Consider the following 13,046-nt stretch of genomic DNA (forward strand, 5'->3'; position numbering starts at 1 on the left):
AAGAGCAAACCAACCAACCAACTTTAAAAAGGCTGTTGTAGAAACCAATGATATTATAATCAATCACTATAAAGAAAAATAAAGCTGCACTTAGTGGCAAACACCTTTAATCCAAGGATTAGAAGCAGACAAGCTCTCTCCTGGTTCCATGCTAGCTTGGTCTACATAGCAATCTTTAGACAATCTAGAGCTATACAGACCCTGCCTAAAAACAATCTATTTTGTAGCCTAGGCTAGCACTTAGTGGCAAACACCTTTAATCCAAGGATTAGAAGCAGACAAGCTCTCTCCTGGTTCCATGCTAGCTTGGTCTACATAGCAATCTTTAGACAATCTAGAGCTATACAGACCCTGCCTAAAAACAATCTATTTTGTAGCCTAGGCTAGTTTGCACACGCGCGCCCATACACACCCTTGAACCTCATTTTAGGCTCTGTAATTTTTTTCCTTTTTACTAATACATTAAAAATGTAAAATGTCATTAAGATGTCAACTATTAAAGGAAAACATAAACGATAAGGTCCCATCCAAGCCTTTGGAATTCTTTCCAGAAATGGCATAACTTGAGGAGCACCTGTGTTAGATGACACAGAGTCCAAGGAAAATTTGAATCAAGAATTGGGAACGGGGGCTGGAGAGACGGCTCAGAGGTTAAGGGCAACAACTAGTCCTCCAAAGGTCCTGAGTTCAATTCCCAACAACCACATGGTGGCTCACAGCCATCTATAATGTAATCTGATGCCTTCTGCCTGCAGGTGTACATGCAGACAGAGCACAGTATACATAATAATAAATAAATCTTAAAAAGAAAAAAAAAAAAAAGGGAACAGAGCCAGTCATAATGATGCATGTCTTTAGTTCCAGTAGTTGGGGTGGGTGGGTGGAGAGGATCACTGTGGGTTCCAGGACAGCCTGGGATATGCAGAGATACCCTATCTGAACCAACCAACCAACCAACCAACCAACCAACCAAAACCACCATGGAGATGGAAGACTTACTGCCTATAATTTCAAACTCTACGGTCCTGGTACAAAAACAGACCTACATACCAACAAGAACAAATACTTGTTCCAGATACAAACACCTAATTTCCAACAAAGGTATCAAAAAACATATATTGGGGAAAACCCAAAAAAACAGCTTCACCAAATGATGCTTGGAAAATTAGCTTAGACTATGTAGATCAGAAACTTTTACTCTGCACAAAAAAATTCAAAATTGTTCAAAGATCTTTAACATCAAAATTGATAGGAAAAAAAATGGGTAAAAGCCAGTGAGAAAGTTTAGTGGGAAAAGACACCTGCTGCTAAATCTGAAGACCTGAGTTTGATTACCTAGAATTCATGTCATGGAAAGAGAGAAGTAACTCCCAACTAGTCATCTTTGGATCTCTACATGTGTGCTATGACACATGTGAACACACACACACACACATATGCTCACCCCCCACCCCCGGCAAAGAGTACCTTTTTTTTTTTGAAAATTGGAAGCTGAGCATACTGGTGCACACTTTTAATCCCAGTACTCAGTAAGAAGAGGTAACGTTAGGAGGCTATCTATGAGTTCGAGGCCAGCCTGGTCTACATAAAGTGAGTTTCAAGACAGTCAGAGCTATGTAGAGGGATCCTGTCTCAAAACAAAACACCTACCCCACACACCCCCAGTAAGGGGTAGAGGGTGGGGCTGAAAGGATGGCTTAGTGGTTAGGAGCGTCTGTGCTCTTTCAGAGGACTGAAGTTTGGTTGCCCAGCACATTGGACATGGCTCAGAAACACTTGAACTCCAGTTCCTCTGGCCTCAACAGGTACTCACATGCACATGTGCATGAGCACACACACTTGCATGCACACATATTAGTAAATTTTTATTTTGTTTTTTTCAGACAGGATTTCTCTGTATAGCTGTGGTTGTTCTGGAAATTACTCTGTAGACCAGGTTGGCCTTTAACTCATACAGATCCAACTGTCTGCCTCCTAAGTGTTGGTATTAAAGGCATGGACCATCACCACCTGGCTAAAATTTAAAAAATATGTATTTTAAGATGTCCTCTGAGAGATTCCACCCAGTGGGGGGGGGGGGTCAGGAAAGATACTGCGACTCAAAGCTGGACTCTGGGTGGAGCACTGAGAGTTGTAGGAAAGAGTAGGCGGATGGAAGGTCCAGGAGGGAGCAGGAGCTCCACAGGGAGACCATCAAGGCCTGCAGATCTGGACACAGGGGGGCCCATACAAACTGATACACCAGTCAAGGTCAATGTATGCAGAGAAACAACCCCTCCCCTGTTCAGATGTAACTGATGGACTGCCGATTCTTGACGTGGGGGGAAAGGGGAGCTACTGGTGAACTTCTGACATGCACTTTGGTGCCCACGATTTGGTCACTGTCCTTTAGCAAGACAGCCTAGCAGGCACATAGAGGAAGTGGATGCAGGCTATCCTGATGAGACCTAATAGGCTGTCACCAGACAGTTGGTGTAGGAGCCCCCAGCCATCAAAGGTCTGGGGAGAGAACAGGCAGAAGAGGGAGGGAGAGTGGGAATAGGAAGACAAGAGGAAGTGGATAATAATCGGGATGTAATGTGAATAAATTAAAATAAAATATACATTTAAAAGTAAAAATTATATCTATATTTTTTAAATAAAAAAGAAATATACAACACACTTCAAGATATCACTTTAATCCCAACTACTCAAGAGGCAGAGGCAGGAGAATATTTGTGAGTTCAAGGCCAGCCAAGGCTATATAGAAAAACTCTGTCTTTAGGGCTGGAGAACTAGCTCGGCGATTAAGAGCACTGAATGTTCTTCCAAAGGACCTCAGTTCAATTTCTGGGACCCATATGGCAGCTCAGAACTGTCTGTTAACTCCAAGATCTGGCACTTTCACACAGACATACATGTATAAAGCAGGCAAAACACCCGTGTGTATAAGTAAATAAAGGGGGGGGGGGGAAACAACCTTGTCTCAAAAAAACAAAGAAAGAACTAGAGAGATGGCTCAGTGGTTAAGAGCATGTACCACTCTTCCAGAGAACTAGAATTCAATTCCCAGCACCTGTATCGTATCAGGCAGCTCACAAACATCTGACACCTCTGGCTTCTTCAAGCACCTGCATCATATGTAATACCCACACACAAATATGCACTTTATTTATTTTGTTTATTTATTGAACTCAAGACCTCTGGGAGAGCAGTCAGTGCTCTTAACCTCTGAGCCATCTCTCCGTCCCCCACATTATTATTTATTAAAAAAAAAAAATAAATAAAACAAAGCCAGGCGGTGGTGGCCCATAACTTTAATCCCAGCAATCAGGAGGCAGAGGCAGGAGGACCTCTATGAGTTCTAGGGCAGCCTGCTATACAGAGTGAGCTCCAGGACAGCCAGGGGTATACCAAGAGAAACCCTGTTTTGAGGCTGGGGAACACCAACAACCAAAAGACCCCCAAGCTACAACAAAAAGATGTATTAATTAGCAAGGACTTTTTGAAGAAGACTCAAATAGCAAAGGAAACAGTCCCCAAATTAACAAATGAGGTTTTCTGAGATATTAAAAAGTTTCTAGCCAGGCAGTGGTGCACACACCTTTAATTCCAGAACTCAGGAAGCAGAGGAAGGCAGATCTCTGAGCTCAAGGTCTCAAAAAACAAAAACCAAAACAAATACAAATGCTCAATGAATATCTGAAAAGGTATACTTAGTCATCAATTCAAAGCAAATTAAAGCTACTGTGAGATTTCACCCAACCCCCAGGCAGAATAATTAGCACAGAGAAAAACCAATGACTGGAGCTGGTTGCAGTAAAGTGCTTGATATGCAAGCCTAAGAACCCGAGTTTAATCCCCATCTCACTGCCACACATGCACCTCTATTCAATAATAATCATAAAGGAAGGAAGAAAAAAAAAAAGAAAGAAGGTCGGGTGGTGGTGGCACATGCCTTTAATCCCAGCACTCGGGAGGCACAGGCAGGCAGATCAATTTGAGTTCGAGGCCAGCCTGGTCTACAAAGCGAGTCCAGGACAGCCAAGGCTACAGAGAAACCCTGTCTCGAAAAAACAAAAAATAAATAAAGAAAACCAATAACAGTAAATGTTAGTGAAGACCTGTGGAAAACGGAATTTTTATACATTGCCGGTAGGAATGTAAACTGGTATAGGTGTGTGGAAGTCAGTTTGGTAGCTCCTCAAAAAAACTAAAAGTAGAAGTACTCTATTACCCAGGTATGCCACTGGGTATATACCTGAAAGACTCCAAGTCACCATGACACAAATATTTGGATATACATTTTTATTGCTGGACTATTAACAATAGCTAAGAAATGGAACCAGCTTAGGTGCTGATCAACAGATAAATGAATAATGAAAATGTGGCACATAATTACACAATAAAGTGTCATCCAACAGTTATATAAGAAAAAAAAAGCTCATGGTATTTCAGGAAAATGGATGGAACTGCAGAATATTATGTGCAATCTGTATTTGTGTGGGGGAGGATGGGGTAGAAAGGAAACCATGGAAGAGAAGAAAAAGAGAAGAGAAAAAAAAAAAAAACAAAAAACAAAAAACCACCACAGTGTAATAAAGAAATGTATGTGACATAAAAGCGGACTATCTGGGGTAGGAAGGGAACCACAGAGTATGACTGTGAAGGAGAGAATCAGCTTCTGGTCAGTTCTCTCACTTCAACAAGGAATGGTAGGATTACAGGTGGGCACTACTACGTCACTTTGTTGCTGTTGTTGATTTAAATATAGGCCCCGGTAATTGCTTGTGCAGCAAGGGAAATTATCTGCTGCACCATCTCTAGGAACTATATTCAGGTCATCAGGTCTATTTGCTGAGCCACCTCACCTGCCCCACACTTTCTCCACACTGGTGGTAAGCTTCAAGTTTTTAGCACTAAGTTTAAGTCAACACCAAAGATAAAAATGTTCCATTTTCAAAATGGTAGCTTAATGTCACTCTAGAAATTGAAACACTGACACAGGCACATATTAACTTCCCTGTAGTTGAAGCATCCTTAATGCCTGTACTTTCTCCCTCCAAATCCAGAAACTTGATTCTCCTAGACAGGTCAACAGTTGCTTACCTTTACGTCAGCAATCAGCGCATCTTCATCTTCTATCCCCGTGGGGACACACTTCTTGTGCAGTGGCAGTGACTCTAACTTATCTACAAGACAGCGAAGACCTTCAAGCTCAAAGTGGGTCAGATGCACTTGCCTATCCTTTCTAGGGCTACACTGGGGATCCCAAACTTGGCCATTTTGGGATCCCCGGCTAGAGTCTGAGGGTGAATCTCCAGACAAAGTTTTCTTCAGACTTGGAAGACTTCGGCAGGCTTTGCCAAGTCCATCATAATCCAGGTTGACTCCATTAGCAACGGGGCTAGTAAGCACAGACCGCTTACTGTTCAAGCGCCGGGCTTCTCTGTCCACCCCTTCCTCATCACCATTGCCAGACTCCAACTCATTTAATTCCATATCTACCAATGCAAAGGCAAAGGCAATAAATGTCAGTTGGCTAGTTGATCATCAAGAAAAACAGCACAGTAGTACATCCAAGGTTATAAATGACAAGGTCAATGCTGAAAACCAGAGTTAAAAATAGAAATAATCCTGTAGTGGGTGGGTGGTACATGCCTTTATTCCCAGAATACTGGTTAGCAGAGGCAGGAGGATCTCTGTGAGTTCTAGGCTAGCCTGGTCTACATAGTGAGATACAGGCCAGCTAAAGTCAAACTTTGTCAAAAAAAAAAAAAAAAAAAGAAAAAGTATATGAAATGACCATATTGAGAAGCTAAAGAGATAGATGGCTCAGTGATTAAGAGCATTTGTTACTCTTGCAAAGGATCCTGGTTCCATTCCTAGTACAAACAAGATGGTTCATAACTATTTAGAATGGGATCTGACACCCTCTTCTAAATACCGTAGGTACCAAACACTTACATGGTACAAATACATACATATACTTACACATAAAACAAAGCTTAAAAAAAAAAATCTTAAAAAAGAAACTACTGTTCATCCAATTAAGCATTTCTCTTGATATTGGGAAATATCAGAGGTTAAAAACAAAGATATTAGAGTCTCATCAGCCAAGTCCAAAGTGTAGCTTTGCCACTTATTAACTATAGGATCATAAAATGGATTATAAAAAGTTTTAAAAATCAGCCAGGTGTGGTGGCTCATGCCTTTAATCCCAGCACTTGGGAGGCAGAGCCAGGCGGATCGCTGTGAGTTCAAGGCAGAAGCAGGTAGATATCTAGGAGTTCTAGGCCAGCCTGGTTTACAAAGCGAGTCCAGGACAGCCAAAGCTACACAGAGAAACCCTGTCTCGAAAAACCAACCAACCAAACAAACAAAAAGCCGTGACTATAATACACAAGAAGTACGTAAGATTAGGCCATCAACTTCCATCATGGGTGAGAGAGGGTATCAAGGGTCAGAGCCTATGGGCAGTCAAGTATTGGTAAGGAAGTATTGTTCCTAAGTTCCTCACCTCCTTGAAGATCTGTTTACAGTTAATGGTCATAGAAGGAGAGAGAGACTTTCTTCACTGTGTAGCCACTCATTGCCATGTTATCTGTAAATAATCCTTCACACAGGCTTCTATAATAACTCTAATTATATTTATTAGTTGATAAACCCCTAAAGGGCCTGGAGATAGCTCAACAGTTGAGAGCACTGGCTGTTCTTCCACATGACCCAGGTTCAATACACGTGTGTACACACACACACACACACACACACACACACACACACGCTAGCTCCGCATAGTCTGTAACTCCATGTCTAGGGACTTTGATACCTTTACATAGACATACATGCAGGCAAAACATCAATGCACATAAAATAAAAATAAATCAACTAAATTCTTATCCTTGGTTGTCCTGGAACTCATTACCCCCCACCCCCCAACGCCTGACACAGGGTTTCTCTGTGTAGCCTTGGCTGTCCTGGACTCACTTTGTAGACCAGCATGGCCTGGAACTCACAAGGATCCGCCTCCCTCTGCCTCCCAAGTGCTGGGATTAAAGGTGTGTGCCACCACTGCCTGGCCTGAACTCACTCTTTAGACTAGGCTGGCCTTGAAATCAAGATATTCACCTGCCTCTGCCTCCCAGAGTGGGGAGGAGGAGGGGGAGAGGGGGAAGAAAAGAAAAAGAAAACTCTCTTTAAAAGAAAAAGAAAAAAAAGAAAGTAGCTGAGTGTGGTGGCTCACTCTAGTCCCAGCACTTGGGAGGCAGAGGCAGGTGGATCATTATGAGTTCGAGGCCAGCCTGGTCTACAAAGTGAGTCCAGGACAGCCAGGAGTACAAGAGAAACCCTGACTCAAAAAACAAGAAGGAAGGAAGGAAGGAAGGAAGGAAGGAAGGAAGGAAGGAAGGAAGGAAAGAAGGAAGGAAAGAAAAAGCTGGGTGGCCGGGCGTGGTGGCGCACGCCTTTAATCCCAGCACTCGGGAGGCAGAGGCAGGTGGATCACTGTGAGTTCGAGGCCAGCCTGGTCTACCAAGTTGAGTCCAGGATGGCCAAGGCTACACAGAGAAACCCTGTCTCAAAAAAAAAAAAAAAAAAAAAAAAAAGAAAAAGCTGGGTGTGGTGGCCTTTGATCCCAACATTAGGAGGCAGAGGAAGGTGGATCTCTGTAAATTCAAGGACAGCCTGGTCTATAAAGGAGTCCAGGACAGCCAAGGCTACACAGAGAAACTCTGTCTCAAAAAAACCACCCAAAAAAATAAAAAACCAAACCAAATCAAAAACCAAACAAACAAAAAAGAAAGTAGACAGAGACTAGCTAGGGAGAGAAGAGATTTGTAGGCAAGTGAGATATGAGGGTAATGGGGGTTAAACATATGAAAACATCATAAGGAAACCAACCAGAATGTATAAAATATATAAACAATGTACACTTGTCTTGAGATGAATATAGCAATCCAGTCAAAGATGAGATCCACAGTATTTCCTTCAGCCTGTTATCAGCCTTCATATCTAAGTGTATACTTAGTGTTCAACCACAGTAAATGAATTTGGAATTTTCAAACAAAAAAGTACACAAAAGCCAAAAATAATAAACTGTAACTAAAAAGCAACAATAAAAAATTTTAGCTGAAGTGAGTCTTGAAAGTTCATGGAATCATTAACACTTACCCATGCTAAGGGATTCTTTTTGAAACTCCTTAGTTAGGTGGGATCGGTTGGTTATGCAGTATACGTAGCGCTCCAACACATACCAACACATTTCATAGTAAAATGGGTAACGGAATTTATTTGGAACCTAAACAGAAAAACAGTAATGAAAAACAAGGCAATAACAAAGGAAGAGAATATGAAAGACAATCTCAATCACTGTAATAATTAAACCAGGAAAAATTCTCGTCAATCTAAAAGTTCAAGCTGACATCTGAAGCAAGAACTTTTGTCAATTAGTCAATTTTGAGAATGTTAATCTTAGAGAGAGGCACGATAGCTTGTAGCTACAATCCCAACACTCTAGAGGCTGACGCAAGGAACAAGTTCAAGGCCAGCCTGGGTTACATAGTATCAAAAAGAGATGTGTGTGAATAAACATAAACAAGAAGTAAGGATGTATATCAGTTGGCAGATTGTGTGCCTAGCATACAAAAAGCCTGGGTTGGATCTATGGCACTGCATAAAACTGGGTACCATGATACATACTTGTATTCCCAGAACTCTGGAGGTGAAGACAAAAGGATTAGAAGTTAGAGGACAGCCTAGGCTACATAAAACCCTATCTCCAACAAAAACAGTTAACAACAAAAACAATTTTATTATTATTTTTTAAAAGATTTATTTATTTATTACATATACAGTGTTCTGGCAGCATGTATGCCTGAACACCAGAAGAGGGCACCAGATCTCATTATAGATGGCTGTGAGCCACCATGTGGTTGCTGGGAATTGAACTCAGGACCTCTGAAAGAGCAGTCAGTGCTCTATAATCACTAAGCCATCTCTCTAACACCAAAAACAATTTAAAGAAAAGGAAGAAGCTGGGCATTGTGGTGCACAGTTTTAATCTCAGCACTCAGGAGGCAGAAGCAGGCAGATTGCTGTGAGTTTAAGGCCAGCCTGGTCTACAAAGTGAGTCTACGACAGCCTAGGCTACACAGAGAAACCCTGTCTCGAAAAACCAAGACCAAACCAAACCAAAAAAACAGAAGAAGAAAATGTTGTTTAACAGAAACAACCACAATAGAGAAAAGCATTTACAAAACCCATTTAGAACCACTAAGAAGGGTTAAGTGAAGGGTTGTTACAATAAGACACAATAACTAGGTGGAGAGCACATATCTGTATTTCCAGCACTCAGGAAACAAGAAACAAGAAAGATCCAGAAGCAGGAAGAGGATAATAAAAGATGCCATGAATTTGCAAAACTGTGTGGTGATTCATGCCTTTAATCCTAGCACTCAAGATTAAGAGGCAGGCCAGTCTGGTCTAAAAAGTTCCAGGACAGCCGGAGCTATAGAGAGAGATTCTGTCTGCCAAAAACAAACAAACAAACAAATAAATTGCTATAGAGTATAAAGGCATGCCAAGCATTCTTGCTGGCTGTTTTTTTCTGAGCCTGAAGAACACAGGACAAAGTATCTAATAAAAGATAGGAAGGAGATAAAAGTTATACACTTGCAGTATAGTAAGTCATTCATTATATGCATGAAAGTAATTTTTAACTCATTCTCAAGTTGCATGCTGTTTGGAAGATAGGATTAAACCTCTGCCCAACATCTAACCTGTTTCCCTGGCTTGCCTTTTGTAGTATACCCACCTATCAGACTAATCTGTTTGGTTTTATCAGTCACTATCTTTGTAGCATGAGTCCTCTTTCCATTCAAAGCATCTTTAAAACTATTTCAGAAATATAAAGAATGGCCCTAAGATAACCTGTTGTCAAAGAAAAAGGTAAACGGAAATTACCACAAACCAATGAACAAGGAAGATGAGTGTCAGGTGCCATTCTAGATGTATCTATTACTTTCTAGTGTATACCTTTAATCCTAGCATTCAGGGGGAAAGGCAAACAGATTTCTGAGTTTAAGGCCATCCTGGTCTACATAGTGAGTTCCAGAATAACAAGAGCTACATAGTGAGACACCATCTAAAAAATAACAATAATAAAAAAATATCAAGGGCTGGGACTGGGCAGTGGTGTTTCATGTCCGCAATTCCAGCACTTGGAAAAGTAAAGGCAGGCAGATCTCTGTGAGATTGTGGCCAGCCTGGTCTACAAAGCATGTTTAGGACAACCAAGGCTATACAGAGAAATCCTGCCTCAAAACAAAACAAAACAAAACCCCAAATCAAGCCAAAGACAGGGCTGGAGTGATGCCTCAGAGGTTAAGAGCATTGGCAGCTCTTCCAAAGGGACTGAGTTCAATTCCCAGCAACCACATGAAGGCTCTTGGCCATCTATAATGATATCTGGTACCCTTTTCTGGCCCGCTGGCTGACATGCAGGTACAATACTGCATACATAATAAATAAATAAACAAACAAATAAGTAAATTAATTAAAAAATCACCACAGCAACGAAAAGGACTTGGGAGATGGCTCAGAGGTTAAGAGCACAGCACTGAGTGTTCTTTCCAGAGGTCCTGAGTTCATGTCCCAGTAACCACAGGGTGGGTCATAACCATCAATAAGATCTGGTGACCTCTTCTGGCCTGCAGGCACACACACACACAGTCTAAATCTTTTTTTTTTTTTTTTTTTTTTAAAGATTTATTAATTTATTTATCATTTATATAGTGTTCTGCCTGCATGTGTGCCTGCTCCCCAGAAGAGGGCACCAGATCTCATTATAGATGGTTGTGAGCCACCATGTGGTTGCTGGGAATTGAACTCAGGACCTCTGGAAGAGCAGTCAATGCTCTTAACCTCTGAGCCATCTCTCCACCCCCCACAGTCTAAATCTTTATTAACAGGGTGTGATGGCTTATTTCTTTAATCCCAGCACTGGGGAGGCAGAGGCAGGTGGATTTCTCTGAGTTTGAGGCCAGCCTGGTCTATAGAGCTTTAGGGTTTTAGGACAGGCAGGACTGATTTGTTTGTTTAGTTTGGTTTAGTTTTGGTTTTTGGTTTCTCTGTGTAGCGTTGGCTCTCCTATAACTCTCTTTATCTGTAGACAAAGCTAGCCACTAACTCAAGAGATCTACCTGCCTCTGCCTCCCCAGTGCTGGAATTAAAGGAGTGTATCCCCACCAGCCGGTGACAGTCAGGGCTGTTACATACAGAGAAATCCTGTTTTGAAAGCCAAAAAAATTGCTGGGTGATAGTGGCATATGCCTTTAATCCTAGCACTTGGGAGGCAGAGACAGGAGGACCTCTGTGAGTTAGAAGCCAGCCTGGTCTACAGAGAGTTCCAGGACAGCCAAGGCTACAAAGAGAAATCCTGTTTTGAAAATCCAAACCAAACCAAACAACCCAAAAATCAAAATTTAATTATGTATATCTAGAGATCTGCTACCTGCTTTTAAGAGAGGCCACAACCAAAGGCAGATGTAATGACTCTGATGTTCAGCTGTCTTCATGAATTTAAATGGAAAGGTAAAACCTGTTACCAGGTCACTATGAAAATGAAAATCACTTTCTTTTTTCTTGCCTTCCCCCCCCCCTCGAGACAAGGTCTCTGTGTAGCCTTGGCTGCCCTGGACTGGCTTTGAACTCACAGTGATCCACCTGCCCCCCACCCCCCGACCTGAGTGCTGAAATAACAGGTGTGCACTACCATGCCTGCCAGAAAATCACTTTCTTACCATTAGACAAGAGGCATACAACCAATAAAGCATATGACCAGACATAAACCTGGATATCTTATATGATTACGGCTTTAACCATACGTTTCTTGTCTCACTTAAAAGCCAATTTATTTCAAGCAAAAGAAAGCAGGGAACTAAGAACTAATAGGTATTGGGTCTCCTTAAACTAAATGCGGTCCACTATCCTCCTTCATTAGCCTTTGGAGTATATTAAAACTTTTAGGGAGCCGGGCGTGGTGGTGCACGCCTTTAATCCCAGCACTCGGGAGGCAGAGGCAGGCGGATCGCTGTGAGTTCGAGGCCAGCCTGGTCTACAAAGTGAGTCCAGGATGGCCAAGGCTACACAGAGAAACTCTGTCTCAGGGAAAAAAAAAACCACTTTTAGGGAAAGTTTTTGAAGAGTGCAAGTTAAATATAAATTATAAAAAATTCTCAGTAAATTTTATGAGAGTAGCCAGGCATGGTGGTGCACACCTGTAACCCCAGCACCCTGGGAGACAGAGGCAAGTAGATCTCTGTGAGTTCGAGGCCAGCCCAATCTACAATTTTTTTTTAATGAGAGCTGACTAACTCCTGATACTTATGATGGGAAGGGAAAGGCCCAACAAAATGGCCTTTACCAGTGGGGTAAAGGTGCTTGCTGCCAAGCTGGATGACCTCAATTGGATTTCTGGGACATGATAAAAGGGAACCAACTTCTACAAGTCTCTTCTGACCTCCACTCATATGCTTTGGCATAGCAACCCAACATACACAGACAAAATAAATAAAATTTAATTTAAGGAAGATGTTTATGGCCAGGAGGGGTGGCACACGACTATAATGCCAGTACTCAAAGAGGCAGAAGCCAGAGGATCTCTGTGAGTTTGAGGCCAGCCTGATCTACAAAGTGAGTCCAGGACAGCCAGGGCTATGCAGAGAAACCCTGTCTTGAAAAAAAAAAACAAAATAAAACAAAAAGATGTTTACTGTTTTTTAAAATGGGAAAGGGAAAAAGGGGAGGGCTGGTAAACAGAATAAAGACAGAAAAACTCAAAAGTTGTGAAATTTGAAGTGATCATCTTCATTCCATAAATTATTCATGAGCACAAAAATGAAAAACATGGATGGCTCAAGAGATTATATAAATATCCATATGAAGAACTTCAAAGACTTACAGTCTCCCAAATCCAGAATTTAGTAAAATTTTTTTGCTATGTTCTCAATATGTAGAAATTGCTTTTTAATGCAAAAAAATCTGAAAAGCTGACAAATTATCCATGAATC

General features: G+C 41.6%; 1 protein-coding gene across 3 annotated transcripts in view; it reads right to left on the minus strand.

Moving 5' to 3' along the window:
* Kdm2a (lysine demethylase 2A) overlaps positions 1–13,046 on the minus strand; it is an 83,533-nt gene that overhangs the window by 26,790 nt on the left and 43,697 nt on the right. For all 3 annotated transcript variants that reach the window (XM_051145822.1, XM_051145821.1, XM_051145820.1), the window contains exons 11-12: positions 8,149–8,275; positions 5,089–5,483 (exon numbers count right to left, since the gene is read on the minus strand). In XM_051145822.1, coding sequence (XP_051001779.1) covers positions 5,089–5,483; positions 8,149–8,275 — 522 coding nt within the window. The remainder of the gene's footprint in view (positions 1–5,088; positions 5,484–8,148; positions 8,276–13,046) is intronic.

Source organism: Acomys russatus, chromosome 5 (genome assembly GCF_903995435.1).
Source record: "Acomys russatus chromosome 5, mAcoRus1.1, whole genome shotgun sequence".
Classification (NCBI taxonomy): Eukaryota; Metazoa; Chordata; class Mammalia; order Rodentia; family Muridae; genus Acomys; species Acomys russatus.